Consider the following 19227-nt stretch of genomic DNA (forward strand, 5'->3'; position numbering starts at 1 on the left):
CCCCCCTAAAACGGCTCGTTCTAACACGCCCCCACATATCTACCTCACTATGTGGAAATATTTGCATAATGCTGCCCAAATGTTCACGCAAAGAAAGAAGGCGTGGTTTCAGTAACCGCAGTTAGTGTTGAAGCAGCCATGTCAGGGAGACGCTGTGTGTTTCTAGGCGAATGCAAAAGTTTAAAAAAACTTTAACCCAGTGTATTCTCATTAGAGCTGTGATGGTGACACTGTGAAGCAGGTGCTGGCAATCCGTTGATTAATCTCTTCTAGCAGCACATGGTTGGCCGCTTCTCGTATTACTAAAGCACAACCCTGTTCCTCTCGTCCAGGTGCTTGACTTATGGATTCAAAGTGTCTATAGCAGTGCAGCGCAAATACTGGTGGAGAAGCTCTTTTATTGTGCCGAGTGGAGCAGATAGCCCCTTTTAGCTCTACTGATCACTTTACAAGTGAGACTTCGGGCTGCTTTTGTCTGTGGTGTTGAGGAAATAAGGTTCCTTTCTTTTTAGTGCCGCCCCTGGGAAATATAGGCAGTGCACTGTATCTACTAAGAAGAGAGTCATAAAAAGTGACATAGTGGTAGATAGCAAAGCTTCCTCTCTGAAAGAAGTGGTCGTTTTAGAAAGACATATATACATAGGGATCCCTAAGCTGTGGGAAAAAAGACCTAGAGCAGGGAGTTAGGGGTAATTATTTAAGCAAAGTGGCGTTTTAAACACTTGCAGCTGATGTGACACTCCTCTGCTGTCAGTACAAGCTGCCCTCGGGCAGTACACTGGGCTGGCGTTCGCTCTAATAGGATGCGAGTCCAATGCGCAACAGCTGTGGTGGATGCGGGCTTCATTGACGTCATGCTGAAATGAACCAATGAATAATCCTTCTGCATAAACATACAGTGATAATCAGAAGGTCCTGTTTATGTTTTAGCATTTCAGAGCTCAGCGTCTGATGATGTAACTAAATCCTCTGAAGCACCGGATCAAGTTAAAGCTGCTGTGCTTTAGTTTGCATGTGTGTTTGTCAATGCTCTGCGAATTTTAGCTGACGAAATACATATGATTGTGAATTTCACGTAGGAGCAAAAGATTTCTCCATACAGAATTTGCCACGGGCTTAAGTTGGTTGCGCGTTGACAGAAAGCTGCTTAATTTGAAAGTGACTTCTGAATTTGATAGTGAATTCTGATTCGTTGTAGTGAATCGGTTTGTCCTAAATGGTCTATTCTTATATATATATATACTGTATATAACTAGTTCATCCTAAACAGGACTAGTTCATCCTAAACAGTCCTCAATGATTCAATGGTCTTATGTAGTGTTCGAAATGCCAGTTAATTCAAGTGAATCGATTCATTCAGACGGTTCATGTAAATGAACAGATAAAACAGATTTAAAAAAAAAAATGATTCACTGATTCAGATCCCTGAACTATGTTTAGTTGTGAAGATTAGTGTGTTTTTGCTGTGTTTGGTATAAACTTACCTTTTCAGGTTTTATAATTTTACTGAAATTGAAAAAAAACCCCACATTTTACTTAAGTGCTTAAGTCCTTGATGTCTTGAAACGAAGTAAGATGCTGAAAAATACAGCAAGCCCCATCACAACCATCAAAGACGCTCATCTAGAGTATGTTTGTTAAGCAATTTAAAAATACCACAGCAACGTCCCCTATGTGTGTTCAAGCTTGAGCCGTTGAGTTTCGTTTAATTACATGTTGTATTGTAGTGCTTCTTTTGACACGTCTAAAAAAATAACTCTTGATTGTTGTGTCTCACAATGCTGTAATTATTTAGTCAAACTAATGTACCTCTAAGATGATAGGATGAACCGCACAAGGCATGAAATGATACTAAAGTTTAGACTTCAAATCTGTGGACCTCCTGCTTCCCAATCGGAGCTATTTTTGCTGTGTTCCATAGCACCTTCCTGTCACATGATCTGAGATGTTAATTACTGAGCAGCAGCTGAAACACAGCACACATTTAACGTCAGCATCACCCTCAGTTACCCTGAGGAACTGCACAGCAAATGCATCTCTTGGCAGATGAGTTTGTTCATTCACTTATAGTGGAAAGAATTATAAAGTTACGAAATGAAGTCACGCTGAATCTGCTCTCCAACTCCCCCACAGTTCTACAGCTGATGATTATGAGGTTTTGCCACTGTCATAAAATCCCCTGCAGACATGCAGCATGTGACAGTCCCTGAAGCTCTCAAAAGGAAACGTCTTATACAAATACTACACCTCTTATACAAATAAATCTCTTAAAGGGACAGTTCATCTGAAAATGAATATTCTGTCATTATTTACTCAGCCTCATGTTGTTTCAAACATGTATGCTGTGTATTGTGTTTTATAGGATACAAAATGAGGCTTTGTTGAAGAGTCTTAATGTAATTCTTTAAGATTTAACTTCCAATGTTGGGGTAACGCATTACAAGTAACACGAGTTACGCTATTAGATTACTTTTTTCAAGTAACGCATTACTTTTAATTAAAAAAAGTTACTTTTTAAAATAAGTAACACAAGTTACTTTGTTTTCTCATTTATTCACTGACAGCTCTCCTGTCCCTGTGTTGAGAGAAATAAATATCACTTTTGGGCTTTTTGTTTTTAAAAATATGCAAGCCCAGCTCACGTGACAAAAAGTAATGCAAAAGTAACGTAATGCATTACTTTCCATGAAAAGTAACTAGTTACTTTTTTATGGAGTAACGCAATATTGTAATGAATTACTTTTAAAAGTAACTTTCCCCAACACTGGTAACTGTAGCTCTTATCAGGTAACTAATGACCACAACTGTCATAAACTCCCAAAAGGACAAAAACAAGCAAACAAAAGAAACAAATAGATCATTGAATCTGATTAGACCGTTAACATCTCACTCAAAAATGACCAAAGAGTTTCTATATTTTTCCTATTTAAAACTTGACTCTTCTGTAGTTACATCGTGTACTAAGACAGACGGAAAATGAAAAGTTGTGATTTTCTAGGCCGATATGGCTAGGAACTATACTCTCATTCCGGCGTAATAATCAAGGAACTTTGCTGCCGTACCATGTGCATCGGCCTAGAAAATCGCAACTTTTCATTTTCCGTCGGTCTTGGTATACGATGTAACTACAGAAGAATCAAGTTTTAAATAGGAAAAATATAGAAACTCTTTGGTCATTTTTGAGCGAGATGCTAACGGTCTAATCAGATTCAGTGATCAGATCCTATTTTCAAAAATAGTGGAGTGTTCCTTTAAAAGGAGTCCAGAGAACTTACTGAAATAGTCTACTGAAACCATATAAGTTTAAACCATATACGTTTGTGTGAGGAACAAACCAAAATTGCCCAAAAGGTTCATGTGTAAACCGTTGTTGTATGGCTTTTTTTGTGTACAAAAATCATATTTTTGTGTTTTTCTGTGTTTATGGAGGAACTAACAGTTATAACAAAGCCATAATAATATGGCTTTGCAGTGACATGAGAGTAAACATTGACAGAAATAATGGCAGAATTTACTTTGTGTTTCTTTAAGGTTGCAATAAAATGGAAGTACTTAAAGGGGTCCTATTATGCTCTTTTACAAAGTCTTGATTTTGTTTTGGGGGTGTACTAGAACATGCTCTCATGCTTGGTGGTTCGAAAAACGCATTATTTTTCACATAATTTACATTATTAAAATACCTTTCTCCCCATCCTGGCACAAACGGCTCGATTAGTTCCGGCTTTGATGAAGGTCCGCCTCCGAAAAACAAAATGTGTTGTGATTGGTTAGCTGTCCCAGTGTGTTGTGATTGGCGAACAGCTTAGACGGTGTTTCAGTACTGCCCCGCCCCTTGCTCCGTCTTTCAACAAAAACTTAATCCGGCACTACTCACTCGTGATGTGGAAGCTGTCCTCAGTAAAATGCGCAGCACACAATAGCAAATTGGCGTTATATTGCTCAGGGACAGAGTTAAAAAATAAATTGCAACCACTATTTCCGTGACATCATCCGCTTTCGGAAGCCCAAACAAAGACGTTTCCCTTTAAAATTTGGTGTCAAATGTTTCACTCAGAATTTGATATTAAATTTGACAGTTAATTACAGAAAATGGCAAGTAAAACATTGAATTAAACATGACTTTTTAAAGTAAAGACTAAAGACTTTTCTTGTTAAATGTACTCCTGTGATCTGTTTTATTTACAACTTTGAAAAATCTTTTTTACAGTGTAGCGGCAAATTTCTTCCGTATTGACATTTATCTCAGTGAAGCAGATTATTGAAAAAGTAAAAAAAATGTAAGGTTGGAACTTGGTTCTTTGCAATGTTAGTTTATTGGATGGACGCAGATCTGAATGTGAGCTTGCAGTCAGTTGTAAAAAGAAGGGGAATATAAGTGGACTGAACGATTGGAAAAGTCCTGCATACGTCATCAGAGAAAAAGATCCAATTATGTTTTAATTAAAAATTACAAGGTCAAAAAAGTTTTAATAAGATCTATAACTCACATTTACAAAATAGATGAAAATTCTCACTTCAAGCTCTGCAGTCCCATTCCCTGCTGTTTTTCTCACCACAATTTTCTGTCCATCATTAAAGACCAGAAACACCCAGAAGATAAAATGAAAATATGCATGTGATTCTCTCCAGAGTTCGGAGTTTGCGTTATTCTTCCTAAAGGTTGTTCTTCAGCTGTCAAAAAAGTGCATTGGGAAAAATAATTCTTAGTATTTGTCTCTAATATTAGCCAAACCAAGACTGATAATTAAAAAAAAAAGTCACAATATTACTGTTTTTACTGTATTTGTAATAAGTGAAACCTTGGTGAACATAAGAGACTTATTATATAACTTATTATATATTTGATCAGTTATGTGTCTTAGGGTTGAGATATAAAAGAGTGTTTGTTTTGACTAATCATAAGGCTGCTATTGTGGTTGTGGTTTCCTGCAATGACAAATCTATTTACATTTATTTGGTAACACTAATGTTTGCCTGAGAAACTTTCATTCTTAGTCTTTTATGAAGGAAGGAATTGTAAAAGGCAGAGCTGGAGAGGACCTGCCTTGGCACTGCTGTGCGATTGATCACCTGGCGTTGAAGCACATGCTTCAAATAGCCCACATCAGTCAAAAGAACATGGAGGCCTATTGATTTGTTTACAAGAGTAGTAGCATAAAAGTGAATAGTGGAAGGGAAAATGTGATAGACCTTTGATGGCAACAACAGTTACGGCTGTGCTGGAGGTCTGTGATGGAGCACTTTGTTCTTCAGCAGCTCTGTGTTCTCAGCTGGACTGAAAGTGGTGGTTGAACATTAATGCGATTTATCTCAGCAAATAAACCTGTGGGATAAAAAAAGGTGTGAGATTCAAATTAGTGATAGACTAAAACAACAGTTAGTTATTGTCCATGGACTGTTTATCTAACAGCACTTGACATTTTTAGTGTTTGTATCAATCCACTTGATTGTGTTAACAAGAGAGCAAAAGTAAAAGAAATTAGCTGGCCATATTGTGTCTAAAATGTAATTTGCTCAATATTTAAAGTAAACTAGGTAGGTTTATTTGTCAGGGACTATATTTTGTAGCGGAAGGTTGAATTTGCTTAACAACAGAACTTTAATGTAAGATTGTGTCCTTAATATTTTTATTATTTTGTATTTTTACACTACTGCTCAAAAGTTTTGGGCTCAGTGAGACCCTTTTTTTTTTTTACTTTTATACAGCAAGGATGCATTAAATTGATCAAAAGCTATTAATTTCTATTTCAAATAAATGCTGTTTTTTTTTTTTTTTTTTACTTTAAATTCATGAAAGAATGCTGGAAAAAAGGTTTCCACTAAAATATTAAGCAGCTCAGCTGTTTTAAACATTGATAATAATAGGACATGTTTCTCAGCATATTAGAATGATTTCTGAAGGATCGTGTGACTGAATACTAGACAAAAATTCCACATTGCATCACAAAAATAAATTACATTTTAAATATAGATCAAAATAGAAACAGCTATTTTAAATTATAATAATATTTTACAATATTACTGTTTTTACTGTATTTTTGATCAAATATATCCAGCCTTGGTGAGACTACTTTCAAAAACAATAAAAAAATCATAGAGCCCAAACTTTTGAATGGTTATGTATATCAATATGTTGTTTATTTTGCATTTTTTATTTATTACATTTTTTATGTATATTTTTTTACCCAATTATATAATTTATTAAAATAATATGTACTGTATATTAATTTTATTTTTTTGGGCCTTCTTACACTCTTACTAATGTGGTTAATTCTGCTCTAAAACAATTCATCCATGAACCAAAAGGTTCAGCATATTTGCGCAACAATAATCTCTAAAATGAAGCTAACCTAAACATGTTTCTTTGCAGGCCAGCAGCACTGGACAGAAAGCCAGCAGAGCTCAGCACCCTCAGTGATGGCTACCAGATCCGCATCTAAGACACTAAACGTACCAGCTTTATCCTCCACACGTCCCCCCTCAGTCAGATCCACTGAAGATGTTTTTAAACACTATTTAATGCACATTGTGAACTGTACAGGATATTGAACATATTTATTGTTGTACTTTCATGTTAGAGAGAGCATTTGGTGCCCTTCTTAGTCAACAGCAAAAGTTAAAAGTGATTTAAAAAAATGTTTTTAACAGAATATGATGTTCCTTTTCCAGCCATAACATTTTTTTTAATAGTGGAACGTTTAAGAGCGAAGGATATTAATTTTGCTTTAAAAATGTTTTTACCCTAGTAATTGTCAAGCATTTTAGAAGACAAAAAAAAGTTGTGAACTGACTGAAATATTCAAGCAAATATGGAAATTTGGGGAAAAGGCTCTATTTTAGGACAGAATGTCCACAAGCAGTGAGAGCTGGAGTGTGAATGGATTGTGCTTGGCAGAGAGATGTAAACCTCAGTGCCTCGTGCTGTGCTGCTGGTAGTTTTGGAGGCTGACTGGGCTGGAGGAGAGAAGACATAAGCTTTTTTTTGCCAGAAGTGCAAGGACACAAGGGACCTAAGCTTCAGAGAGCTACTCATTCTGCCCACAAGAACTGTATTCAATCCACTTTACTTTTTTTTTTGTTTTTTTTTTTTGTTACCTGCATACAGTCCCAAACGCTCCTGTGATATGGAAGGAATGGACATGATTTATTGACTAAGGTTTGACGTCACCTTACATTGAAGGCTTTGTACGGTTTTTATTTTCTCATAAAAATGTCGGTTGCAGTTGTAGAGAATTTTTTTTTTTTTTTTTTACCGGTTGTTAAACCAGTACAGTATTTTGTGGTTTTGTTTTTTGAGCATCTCTGTCCTAAAAGGACATGGTGATGCTCCCACTTAATATTTTTAAATATTAAGTGGGAGAGAAAACTATTTTTCAATGCTTTTTCCAGCGAACGCAAAGTTTATTGAGGGAATGTGATACTTTTGCGACATTGAAATATAATTTTTAGGATATAAAAGTTTCTTGGGGGGGAGAGCAATACTTTTACAAAAGCGATCAACCGCTCAGTTTCTCAGCAAAACTTACAAGAGTGTTTCTTGAGAGAATGCAAAAGTTTTGCTGGGGAACGCAAAATCATTGAAATGTACATTTTACTCCCATCTCATATTTTTTCCATCACTGTGTCCCTGTCCCCTTTATCAATCCCTCTTTATCAACAGCATATCACTTTGAATTTTCTCACCTCATGAGATTAAGCTATGCACATGGAGAAGGTCTGCCAATCCGTCCTTCTTGACAGCAGACCTGTCTTTAAAATTGTAGCAGTGACATTGTTACCAATTCTTCATGGGTTGTGTGAGCGGTTCCTCTCTGAACGATGCTTATTGGGTGCTATTGACTAAACTACCACATTATAGCTAGCTCATTCTGCCTTGTAATTGGTACCAGCTTTCTATCAAAAGCTACCAAACCACACAAGTGCCAGACCATTGAATATGTCCAAATCATCCATAGGGCTGAAGGTTTCATCCCAGTCACATGAAGATGAAAGGTCATGAGTTTCAATGACATATCTAATGTACCATGTTGAATTGCTCAGACCCTTTCTGGGAGAGAAGCGGTCTGCTGCTGAAGAACACCACATTGTTACTGATTTCTATAATTTATAACTTCTTGTTTGTTTAACTAATCGGATGTGTGAAATTGTGAGTGAAACTTTATGGCAGACAAAAATGTTTTAGTTTGTAAATGGCTTTCTGGTTTTAAGGAAATGCAGTGATCTCCCCTCAAAGGTGCTAAGATGAGACATTTTACCCATTATTATAAAATTCTATTATTTTAGCACTGACTCTTTTTTTTATGATTAAAGAGCACATTAAATTTACGTTTCTGTAGCACAATGATTAGAAAGTGAGTTTATCTCCGTTACAAGATACGTTTAATGGTATGCATTACCAAAATTCATATCACAATTCATAAGTGAAATGAATAGTCATGAGATTGTAGATAGAATTTTGGTTTCCATGTCTTAAATGCGGGCTTGCCTGAAAATACAATCAAGTTAGATGAATGATAAATAATCAATTTTAAAGGAAATGTTTTTCTCAGCAAGAAAGTTAATGATGTGACTCATTATGAAGACCTCAACTTGTCCTCAGTTTTCTGTTCATATTTTTCGTATTATAAATGTATTCGCCTAAATAAGGATCCATTTAACCCTCAACTGTCTTATACACATTTTTCGTAAGCCTTACCTCAGCTTGCACCATCAGTCCTCTTTTCTGTCATAAATTTGTTTTTGGGTCACCTCAGTTCCCCCATGATGAAACATTAATGTAATTTGTTCATTCCTCTGTAGCATGTTTTAATAAAATCTATTGTTTTTCTGTAAGTCTGTGATTGGGCCGTTCACTGTGCTTATTTTCGCGGTTCTCTGGAATACTCGATTCTGATCTTGACAATCCGGTGTAACGCAACCGATGCCATTTTGCGTCTCAATTATCGCTTGATTTGATATCGAAACTGATTTCAGACTTAAGAGTATAAGTATTAATACTTTTCATAGCAGAAATTTATGTTCACGTATTTATTTATTTTCCATTTAATAAACTCGTTTATGTTGCGATACTACTGACCGGCTGACTGTACATTACCCATACCTTAGCAGTGAAAACTCAACAAACGCACTCCTCTCTGTGGGCCAAGGATCTGCTCTTGCAAAAGAGAAGCTCTGAGATTAAACCAGGTGATGTAACATCAGCATTGCCCTAAATCTCACAGCCACAGTTACAGAACGCAGCCTGAGTGAAGTCTCTGTCTGTACGGAGGGAATATGCCCGCATTAATCTGTTTACAAAGACAGCGTCACACATGAATAGAGCCCCGGAGGATTTACCAAAAATCCTTCATTTTTCATCTCTACTCCCAAGATAAAAGGCCTCCTAGAACACCCACTATTGTCTCGCGCCTAGAGAAAATATCCCAGGTCGGTCAAAGAACACCCTAGAAGTTCAGCGTCTTATCATCTGGATTTTAATAATCCAGAAATACCGCTGAATTCTTTATCAAATCCTTACGAAACAACCTCAGAAAGTAACTGCCGCTGTCAGCAAGTTTTCCCTTCACTTTCAGAATATATTCAAACTGTAATGTACATTTCAGTTGCAAAGTCATAAGAATTAGATGTGGGAACAGGCTTGAAACTGAATGAATGAATAAATCAATTAAATTTATTTAAACTAGTTGTCAAAATTTCACATTTTACTTAGTTGAACTTGATGTAGTACAATAACTAAAACTGAAATAAAAATTCATAAAAATATCAATAAAAATTACAAAACAACAAAATTACTAAAGCTTTAAAATCAAAATGAAAAGAGCTAAAATAAAAACTACTTTAAAAGATGTTAAATAGAATATGATACTAAAATAACACTGATAATTATTACCATTAGTAAAATGCTCCTATTTTACTTTTCAAATAATTTAATTATAAAATATAATATCAGCACAACAATTTGAAAATACATGAATTTCAGAATTTCGCTGTATTCAGCATGTTGCCCTTTGCTTTAATGACCCCACTGTACATTTTTTGCTAAATAAAGAGCAACACAATAAAATACTACACAAATAACTGCTTGAAGATAAAATCATTTATTATTTTTCACCTTCTTATAATCTATAAAATGATGCCAGTCCGAAATAGTTAACTTGTAAAGCCTGGAAAAAAAAAAATTTGATCTTCAAATGACATGCTTATTGTCAAAGCTGCCATTTTTCATAATAAAAAATCCCTAATTTATTGATTACAGTGTGCATGTCACCATTCCATAATGCACTGGGTAAATCAGTTATCAATAACTTAGACAAGTTATTCCACTTCTGCTTCAAGTTTGTTATAGACTGTCTCAAGAGAATCTGTGAGTCATGACATTTTTTGCTGGTGTGAAACAAACATGAGAACTTTTTTTTTTTTTTTTTTTGTGAGTTTGTTAGAAAAATGTTCCATCTCTGGCTACAAACATATTAAAGGCTTTATGATACTTGCAAATGCTTTTGTTCAGCTCGAGGGTGCAGACGGAAACGTGTCAAAAGCGGCAGGTGGTCAGAGGAGTTGTGCTGGTTGGGAAGACCGTTAACCTTCTGCAGTTCATCTTCCCCCACCAGGGATAACCTGCCCAGGAGCTGCAGACCCTTCTCTGGTGGCACACTGCATTCTGGGTAAACGAAGGAAAAAATAGTGCCATGGTAACCAGCAGCAGCAGAAATTTTGCTGTTGAATGTACTGCACTGCAGCAAACTGCATAATCACAAGTCACATGATTACAGGAGCAGTGATGCATCACGTACATCGATAGTCTAGTGGCATCAGCTTCTACTTTGAGGATATTTAAAGGAATAGTTTACCCAAAAATTTAAGTTTGCTAAAAATGTACTCACCCTCAGGCCATCCAAGATGTAGATGAGTTTATTTTTTCATGGGAACAGATCTGGAGAAATGTTCGATTATGTCACTTGCTCATGCATTCTCTGCAGTGAAAGGATGCTGTCAGAATGAGGTTAATGATGGATTTGTTTATTATAAACAAGCAGCTTTTCCCTTCACAAGACATTAATTGATGGACTGGAGTCATGTGGATTACTTGTGATGTTTTTATCAGCTGTTTGGACTCTCATTCCAACGGCACCCATTCACGGCAGAGGATCCATTGCTGAACAAATGAAGTAATGCTAAATTTCTGATGAAGAAACAAACTCATATACATCTTGGATGGCTTGTGGGTGAAGTACACTTTCAGCAAATGTTCATTTTTAGGGAACTGTTCCTTTTACGCAAATACATGTTTATGTGGTGACAGCAACCACAATAGCTGCAGAAATAAATAATCGGAATTTTTATTTGAAATGAAATGCTACATTACACAACAACTATTTCCAATGAATTTAAAAGAGAATAGTAATGTAATGGTCGAACCTGCTTGAGCCATCACATCCCCCAGAGCTGCGGAGTAGAAGATGTAATCGACGGTGATGGCTGTCCGTGAGTGGCATGTGGTGATCTCAGGTTGACTGCTCTCTTTCAGGTAGTGGGAGTATGCAGAGGTCAGCTTCAAACAGTGCTCAATGCTGGCCTTGGTAAAACTACAAACAGATCGCATGAGAGAAGAATAATCACTGTTAGAATTTAAAGGAAACCCGGGGTTTTAAGAAATTAATGGCTCAATATAACGTAAAAGATGTCTCTTACTTAAATATGTAGTAGAAAACCCATGAAAGATTTAAGTTATTTTAAAAAATCCACATTGTTTTATATATATTTTGGACTATTGGGGCGCCATTATTTCGATGACGTCAAATGGTTGCACTCTGTGAGCTACTGGAGAATACACAACAGAATACACAACACGGAACATAAAATACTGATACGATGACCACAGCTACTGATAGAGCTTACAGGTGACGATGGAAATAAGCGTAGGCTTAAACCAAATGCCGCACCATCGATTTTTTCCCACAAGGAGTCTAAACGCCCCGGATATTGGGTGAAATCCACGCTGAGAAACTCCTTCAGTGGCTGCAGAATCATGACAAGGGTCGGCATATTTACATCCTGCCAGGATGGCATCTAGCATTTCTTGTCTCTGCCGTTTGTCAGCTACTGAGCTGTGGTCTACTAAAAGCCTCAAAGGCATCAGGGCTAAAGTGGAGAGAACAAAGATGCGGGTCTTTAGGAAGTTTATTCGTCCACAGACATCTTCCCATTCCTTTCTCCTCTTCTTATCGCTAGGAAAGCAGTGAAGACTTACATCACATCTCTTGCTGCCCTTCAACTGAAAATTACAACCAAAAAAAGTCGCACAATGTGACATCATATCAGTATTTTATTTTCCTAGATGTGTATTCCGAGTTGTGTTGCGGTAAAAAATAGCAACAGGTAGCGCCAGTAGCTCACCGAGTGCAACCATTTGACGTCATCGAAATAATGGTGCCCACATGGACCAACATATGAATAAATCGATGTGGATTTTTAAACAATGTAAACACAAGGAACACAAAAGATCTACAGAAACTTTACTTAATACTTTTATCAATGCGACTGGCATGACCGAATCAAGCAAGGCACTATAGAAATATGGATTTATATTTACCCATCCGGTTCTGCCCGCTCCAAATCCCTCAAATCAGAATCTGTGGAAAGATTTCAAACTAAATGTTAGTAGTTGCATAAAATTTTCAAAGTTGTTCCAAAATTACATTAAAACTGGGACTGTCCCTGTTGAAATTAATATTACTGTATACTACATTATAAGATGAAATTTCATAAAATGACTGAGAAAATGACTTGCATCCTTTAGTTTCAGATGCCACTTGGTTTGATATTTTAAATCTAATCTAATGACATTCATACATTTCTAAGTTGCTGTAACTGTTAATAGCAGAGGAGCAAAAAAAGTTCCCATAATGGTTAACGTACACAACTGGTCAAAAGTTTGGGCCACTAAGATTTTATTTTATTTTTTTTAATTCAGCAAGGATGCATTAAATTGATCAAAAGTGAGCATAAAGACATTTATAAAATTACATAATGTTACATTCATTTGAATCAAAATACTGAGCAGCACAACTGTTTACATTGATAATAATAAAATGTTTCTTGAGCACCAAATCATCATATGAGAATGATTTCTGAAGGATCAAGTGACACTGAAGACTGAAGAGTAAGAGTATAAAAATTCAGCTTTACCATCACAGAAATAATTTACACTTTAAAATAGAAAACAGTTATTTTAAATAGTAATAATATTTCACAATATTACGGTTTTGACTGTATTTTTGATCAAATAAATGCATCCTTGGTAAGAATAAGAGACTTCTTTCAAAAACATTCAAAAAAATTTCAGACCCCAAACGTTTGAACAGTACATATAATGATCATTAGAAATAACATTTCAACACACTGTAGAACATAATGTTAAATTATTTATCTGATAAGTTTCTAAATGTTCTTGGCAATTATTATCCAATTAGTGTCTGTTTACATTATACAGTGGGTATGGAAAAGAATCACCCCCTTTTAAAATAAACACATTTTGTTGCTTTGCAGCCTGAAATGAAGATGGACACAGTTTTTGTTTTATTCAGCTGTATTTATGTGCAACTTACAAGTGAAAGATATAACACCAACATGTCAGGAAAAAAAAAAATAGAATCACTGAGTTGGAAAAAGGATCACCCCCTTGTGTCAGTATTTTGTTGAACCACCTTTTGCTTTAATTACAGCCTTTAGTCTGTTGGCATTTGTCTCTACTAACTTTGCACATCTAGACTTCGCAATATTTGCCCTCTTCTTTGCAGACTGCTCAAGTTCAGTGAAATTTGATGGTGACCGTTTGTAGACTGCAGTCTTCAAGTCATTCCACAGATTTTCAATGGGGTTTAAGTCTGGTCTCTGACTAGGCCATGCAAGGACATTCACCTTTTTCTCCTTCAACCACTGTGTGCTCAGTTTTGCTGTGTGCTTTGGGTCATTATCATGTTGGAAGGTAAACCTTCTTCCTATTGACAACTTTCTGGCCACATTTTTTCCTCAAGAATTTGACAGTATTTTGCCCCATCCGTTTTTCCTTCTATACTGACAAGTGCTCCAGTCCCTGCTGCAGAGAAACATCCCATAACAGGATATTACCACCTCCATGCTTTACTGTAGGAATGCTGTTATATGGATACTGAGCTGTATTGGATTTCCACCAGACATATCGTTTGGTGTTGAGGCCAAATAATTAAATTTAGTCTCATCTGCCTCAGAATCTGCAAGGTGCGTTTGGCAAAGCTCAGTCGTGACTGCATGTGGCCTTTCTTGAGGAGTGGCTTTTAACTTGCAACCCTCCCATACAAGCCACATTTGAGGACAATTTGTGATATTGTTGTCACATGCACACAATGACCACTCTTTGTCATGAATTCCTGCAACTGCTTCAGAGTTGCTGTTGACTTCTTGGTTGCCACTCTGACCAGTTTCCTCCTGGCTCTTTCATCCAGTTTGGAGTGACGTCCTGATCCAGGGAGGGTCTCTGTTGCACCAAATATCTTCCACTTCTTAATAATAGACTTCACTGTGCTTCTAGGCATTGATAAAGCCTTTGGATTTTTTTTATCTATCTCCTGACTTGTGCCTGTCCACAACTTTATCCCGGAGATCCTTTGATGGGTCACCCATAATTGATTGTTTGCTTCAGTTGCACTACTAAGGACTGAAATGCTCCAGGAAAGCTCTTTTCATGCTGAGCTAATCAAAATAAAGGTCCTGATCCTTTTTCCAACTCAGTGATGGTGTTTTTTAAAAATTTTTCTTACATGTTGGTGTTATATCTTTCACTTGGATAAAAAACTGGATAAAACAAAAACAGTGTCCGTCTTCATTTTAGGCTGCAAAACAACAAAATGTGATTATTTTAAAAGGGGGTGATTATTTTCTATACCCACTGTATGTAATAAGGGCTGAAAAGTGACCTGTTGTTTGGCTTTCATACAGGCACTGCTGAGAGATGCCCAGACATCTGGGCCAAATTGGCACACTTAGAATGCGCTGCCCCCTTGGGTTCTCCTCCTGTCCTGACACCTGCAAAATCAACAAGTCAGACAATTTAAAAGAGGCCAAAACTGTCCGAAAAAAATTAGAGTGAGGAAATGTTGCAAAATTCTCGACCTTCCCAATAGGTAAGCCATCATATTCCAGTCTGCTGTCCCTAATAAAGTGATACAGGGGTGACCAAGGAACAGAGTTAAAATCTCCACAGAGCAGAACAGGACAAACGTTGCTGTCAGGTAACTGGGCCACCCGGCTTATCTCTGCCAGCAGCATAGCCAGCTGGGCCAGTTTAATGTCCCCACGTCTAGGGTTGTACAGTAAATGTGTGTTGGCCACACAGATGTTGGTGAGGGAGCAATGGGGGTCAATGGGCCGCAGCAGCACAATCAGGCCCACATTATCACGGTCCAATAGAGGGATGCCACGCTGGAAATACTCTATAGGGTGACAGGAGACTAAAGAGAAACGCTCACGTTTGAAGACCACAGCACATCCATCAGGCTTCAGTCCCGTTCTCCGTTTGTATTCACAATGGTAGCCTGTTGTAAGGGCAAAAGATCACCGCATTAAAAATGAAGTGCTGTATTCATCACTATTTATTGTTTCATAAATACAGTATGTTTCAAATGTCCACTTGTGAAAATGCTTTTATATTGCATTATATTTTGCAATCTAATTAATTTTTTCCCATTACAATAATGTCATATTTCTTTTTTAATTAATCAGTTCTTTTATTCAGCAAGGAAGCATTAAATTGATTAAGTGACAGTTCAGTGAAACTCTTTTAAACTATTTCAAATAGACGCTGTTCTTTTGAACCTTCTATTCATTAAATAATCCTGAAAAAATAAATCAGTTTCCACAAAAATATTAGGCAGCACAACTGTTTAACATTGATAATAATAAGAAATATTTCTTGAGCATCAAATCAGCATGATTTCTGAAGGATCATGTGACACTGAAGACTGGAGTAATGGCTGCTGACAATTCAGCTTCACCATCACTGGCATAAGTTACATTTAAAAATATATTAAAATAGAAATAGTTATTTTAAATTGTAATAATATTTCACAATATTAGTTTTACTGTATTTTTGATCAAAAAAAACCAAAAAACGTTTGTACAGTAGTGTATATATATTCTGAATAAAATATAACATCTAAAGTCCTGATAAAACCTAAGACACCTAAAGAGACATCAAAGATGTAAAGTACCTAAAGATTCTAGTGAGGGTTTGATTTGTTGCTTATAGTGGTCCTCTTGCACCTCCTGCAGGCACATTATCTATAGAGAAAATGATATTGCAGATATTTAAGGAAATCATCCATTCTTGTCCACTGAACATAACAGATAAATAACATAAACATAAAATGAATGTTGTTCTGCAATGCATTCACAAATGGTTCCTTCACTTACATCAGCACTGTGCTGTTCCAGCTCTTTGATGATGTTTGGATACCTATGGCGCCAATCCAGAATTGGAGGATGACTATGTCTGTAAAGGTACGTATTATCACAGAGCAGATCTTGTGAGAGGATATTGTAGGACATCACAGAAAAGTCAAATGGCCATTTTTGTCTCCCTCCATTCACAGATGGTGCAGCATTACAGAGGTGAGAAAGATCCTCCCAATGTCTCTTTAACTCTGTGGAGGTAAAAGATTTGGCTTTTTTATGGACAACTACATTAGCAACAATAACAATACATCAATATAAATAAAAAATTAGTTTAAATCATTCACCTGGTGTGGATGGAGACTGGTTTGGGCTTGATGGAAATTTTCCTGGAGGAACTGGAGTGCAGGTTACATTTTGTAGCCATTCAGGACTTCCTTTTGGATTCCTGCTGCCTTTTGGAGGTGAACGCTCGGGTGAGCACTGAGATTTTTCCCCTGCCTGCCTCCAGTCTGAGCTCCTCTTTCTTTTCTTTGGTGGCTCGCTATTAGAGCGGTCCATCAGACCTGCAGAAAGTTGAAGGCCTCGTCTGGGTTGAGTGTGTGGCAGTATTTCAGTTTGCCTCCAGGAGCTCCAGTTGTATGGATCCGGAGGTCGCGGGGGCCTACTGGAGGGATGTCTGACAGTGCTGAAGGAGGACCAGCGATGCTGCAGGTGTGATGGTTGTGTCCACCATACATGACCAGGCTGATAACAGTGTCTCCAGTGGTAGTAAACAGTCTGAGCTGGCGGAAAGCCCACTGTGTTCAGGTAACGGCTAAACATTGGATGACTGCAAGAGGAAAGATAAATCTCAGTCATTACACCACAGAGTAAAATCTTTGAAATATTTACAAGGATTCAGTAAACACCAACTATAGTGAACTGAAATACTGTACAATCATTGGAAATATCTATTAAGACTTTTTAATGTTTTAATGGCAGTTAGGGTTTATAAATGTATATAAGCAACTATTTTCCCCCCATATAGTACCATTATTTAAATAGAAACTAAGCACGGAAATGATGAGTAATTTATGCTTTTATCAGTGGTTACTATAGTTATATTATTAAATGTAAAAAATAAATATAAATGATTAAATACATCAGAATGTTTCAATAAATTAAGTACAATAAAATGTAAGTACAATGAAATTTAATTTTGTCTATTAAAATCCTCCTTAAATGTGTTGTAGAAAAATAAAAATATTAAAACAGATAATATTATCATGTTGTTTTGATTTTAACACAGTCAGCACCACAAGCAAATCTCACAATTCAAATATGAACTTACTTTGGAGAAACTCCTGGTCTGACATTGTTACCATTCGTGTGTCGACCATGGTGTCGACGCATGTAGCGTCCTCTTATCATTACACGACACTTTCTAGCACCATCTCAGCTGAGTGAAACTCAAAACTATTGTGAAAACACGTCTAATGTTAGCTGTTACTGTTACATGCTAGCAAAACAACAGACACATGTGATGGCGTTTGAATATGACGTCACTAGACGTGCCGGATTCCAATTCGTGAATGAATCATTCTTTTGAGTCGAATCTTTTATATGAATCACTATGAGCCGAGAAGCGACGGGTGAGTCGACGCTTGTTTGGAGTGCAAATTGTGCAACGATAAGCATTGGAGTGACGGCGCGAAAAGTGAGTTACTTTGATAACGAATAGCAGAAATTAAACGCATCGGAAAATGTTTCTTTTTTGATTGTAAGACAGTTTTATATACACATACGAAATAGAGTTGGTATTAATGTACATTTATGCATTTTGACAGACTATTTTCAATTTTACTATTTTTTTTTAGTATTTATAAAAGTATTCAAATACAGTTTTTTAATATGAATGCAAATTATGTTTTAATGACCCGTTTATTTAAGAACTGAATCATGGCTGCAACAAACTGAAGTAAGTCACCTAAAATCTGTAATACACAGCAGCATATGGATGCATTGGAACGTTTTAAAGCATGGAATATGTTTGTCGCTATGTCAAAGACCACTACATGACGTAAAAGAACTACTGAAATATTTTGAGCCGGTTCAGTGAAATGAACTGATCAAAAGAATCTATTAGAGGAAATGAATCAGACTCGTCGGTCTAGGCGTGACGGAAAGCATGATGTAACAAAACAAAATAAGGGTCCCGCACAAGCGAGTTTGTTAGTCGCTGTAAATGTTTTGAGCATATTGATGATAACGCTGAGCAATAATTGCCGTTTTATAGTCTTGATCGACAGAGTATTCATTAGGTTTTGAAACACATATAAGTAAACGGCTGCGTTAGCAGTTGAGCTCGCGTTTCATTTAACTTACCGGTGCATTTTACCGATGAAACTATGATGCAGTTTGAATGTTTCTTACATGAGAATCCGCGATAAATACACCGCGGAACTTTAGATCCAGATATTAAATGTTTGTTGTCGTTGTCCCATTGAAATGCTCAGATTGTCGGCGCACGTCTTTCTTTGTCTGTGGATGGTGGTGGTTCGTGCTCTTGTTACTGACAGACTTTTGTACGAAGCGTTACATAGCGGTTTTAGTCACGCACGTTTGTCCTTTTCAAAATATATTTATGCATTTAATTTTTGATTCATACAGTATATGTCAAATTAAATATGATGTTATCATATATAGACAAAATATAACTATTAGAGGGATACATTTCAATTATGTATCGTGTGAACATATGTTGTAACCACTAGAGGTCACTCTTGTATTGTGGATTTACTCTACTCAATATACACG

At 36.6% G+C, this 19227-nt stretch overlaps 2 protein-coding genes across 4 annotated transcripts in view; one reads left to right on the top strand and one right to left on the bottom strand.

The window, feature by feature from the left end:
• Positions 1–9010, top strand: part of LOC107675075 (vasohibin-2-like) — a 31625-nt gene extending 22615 nt beyond the window's left edge. The window contains exon 7 of the mRNA XM_016469280.1: positions 6371–9010. Coding sequence (XP_016324766.1) covers positions 6371–6440 — 70 coding nt within the window. The 3' untranslated portion in view covers positions 6441–9010. The remainder of the gene's footprint in view (positions 1–6370) is intronic.
• Positions 4854–18887, bottom strand: LOC107675074 (protein angel homolog 2-like). 3 transcript variants are annotated; one of them, XM_016469278.1, is made up of 10 exons: positions 17762–18056; positions 16776–17260; positions 16450–16679; positions 16248–16317; positions 15151–15572; positions 14955–15063; positions 12593–12632; positions 11419–11585; positions 10492–10660; positions 4854–5323 (listed from the first exon to the last, which is right to left on the bottom strand). In XM_016469278.1, the coding sequence occupies exons 1-10, from the start codon at positions 17839–17841 to the stop codon at positions 5311–5313; spliced, it is 1785 nt and encodes a 594-aa protein (XP_016324764.1). In that variant the 5' UTR covers positions 17842–18056; the 3' UTR covers positions 4854–5310. The 3 variants fall into 3 exon arrangements, with proteins under 3 accessions (XP_016324764.1, XP_016324763.1, XP_016324765.1); XM_016469277.1 differs by lacking the exon at positions 4854–5323 and adding an exon at positions 10090–10392 and having other exon boundaries at positions 10431–10660; positions 17762–18053; XM_016469279.1 differs by lacking the exons at positions 4854–5323; positions 17762–18056 and adding an exon at positions 18796–18887 and having other exon boundaries at positions 10090–10660.
• Positions 18888–19227: the final 340 nt, after the last annotated feature.

The sequence above is a fragment of the Sinocyclocheilus anshuiensis genome, unplaced genomic scaffold, assembly GCF_001515605.1.
Source record: "Sinocyclocheilus anshuiensis isolate Anshui unplaced genomic scaffold, SAMN03320099.WGS_v1.1 scaffold776, whole genome shotgun sequence".
NCBI lineage: Eukaryota > Metazoa > Chordata > Actinopteri > Cypriniformes > Cyprinidae > Sinocyclocheilus > Sinocyclocheilus anshuiensis.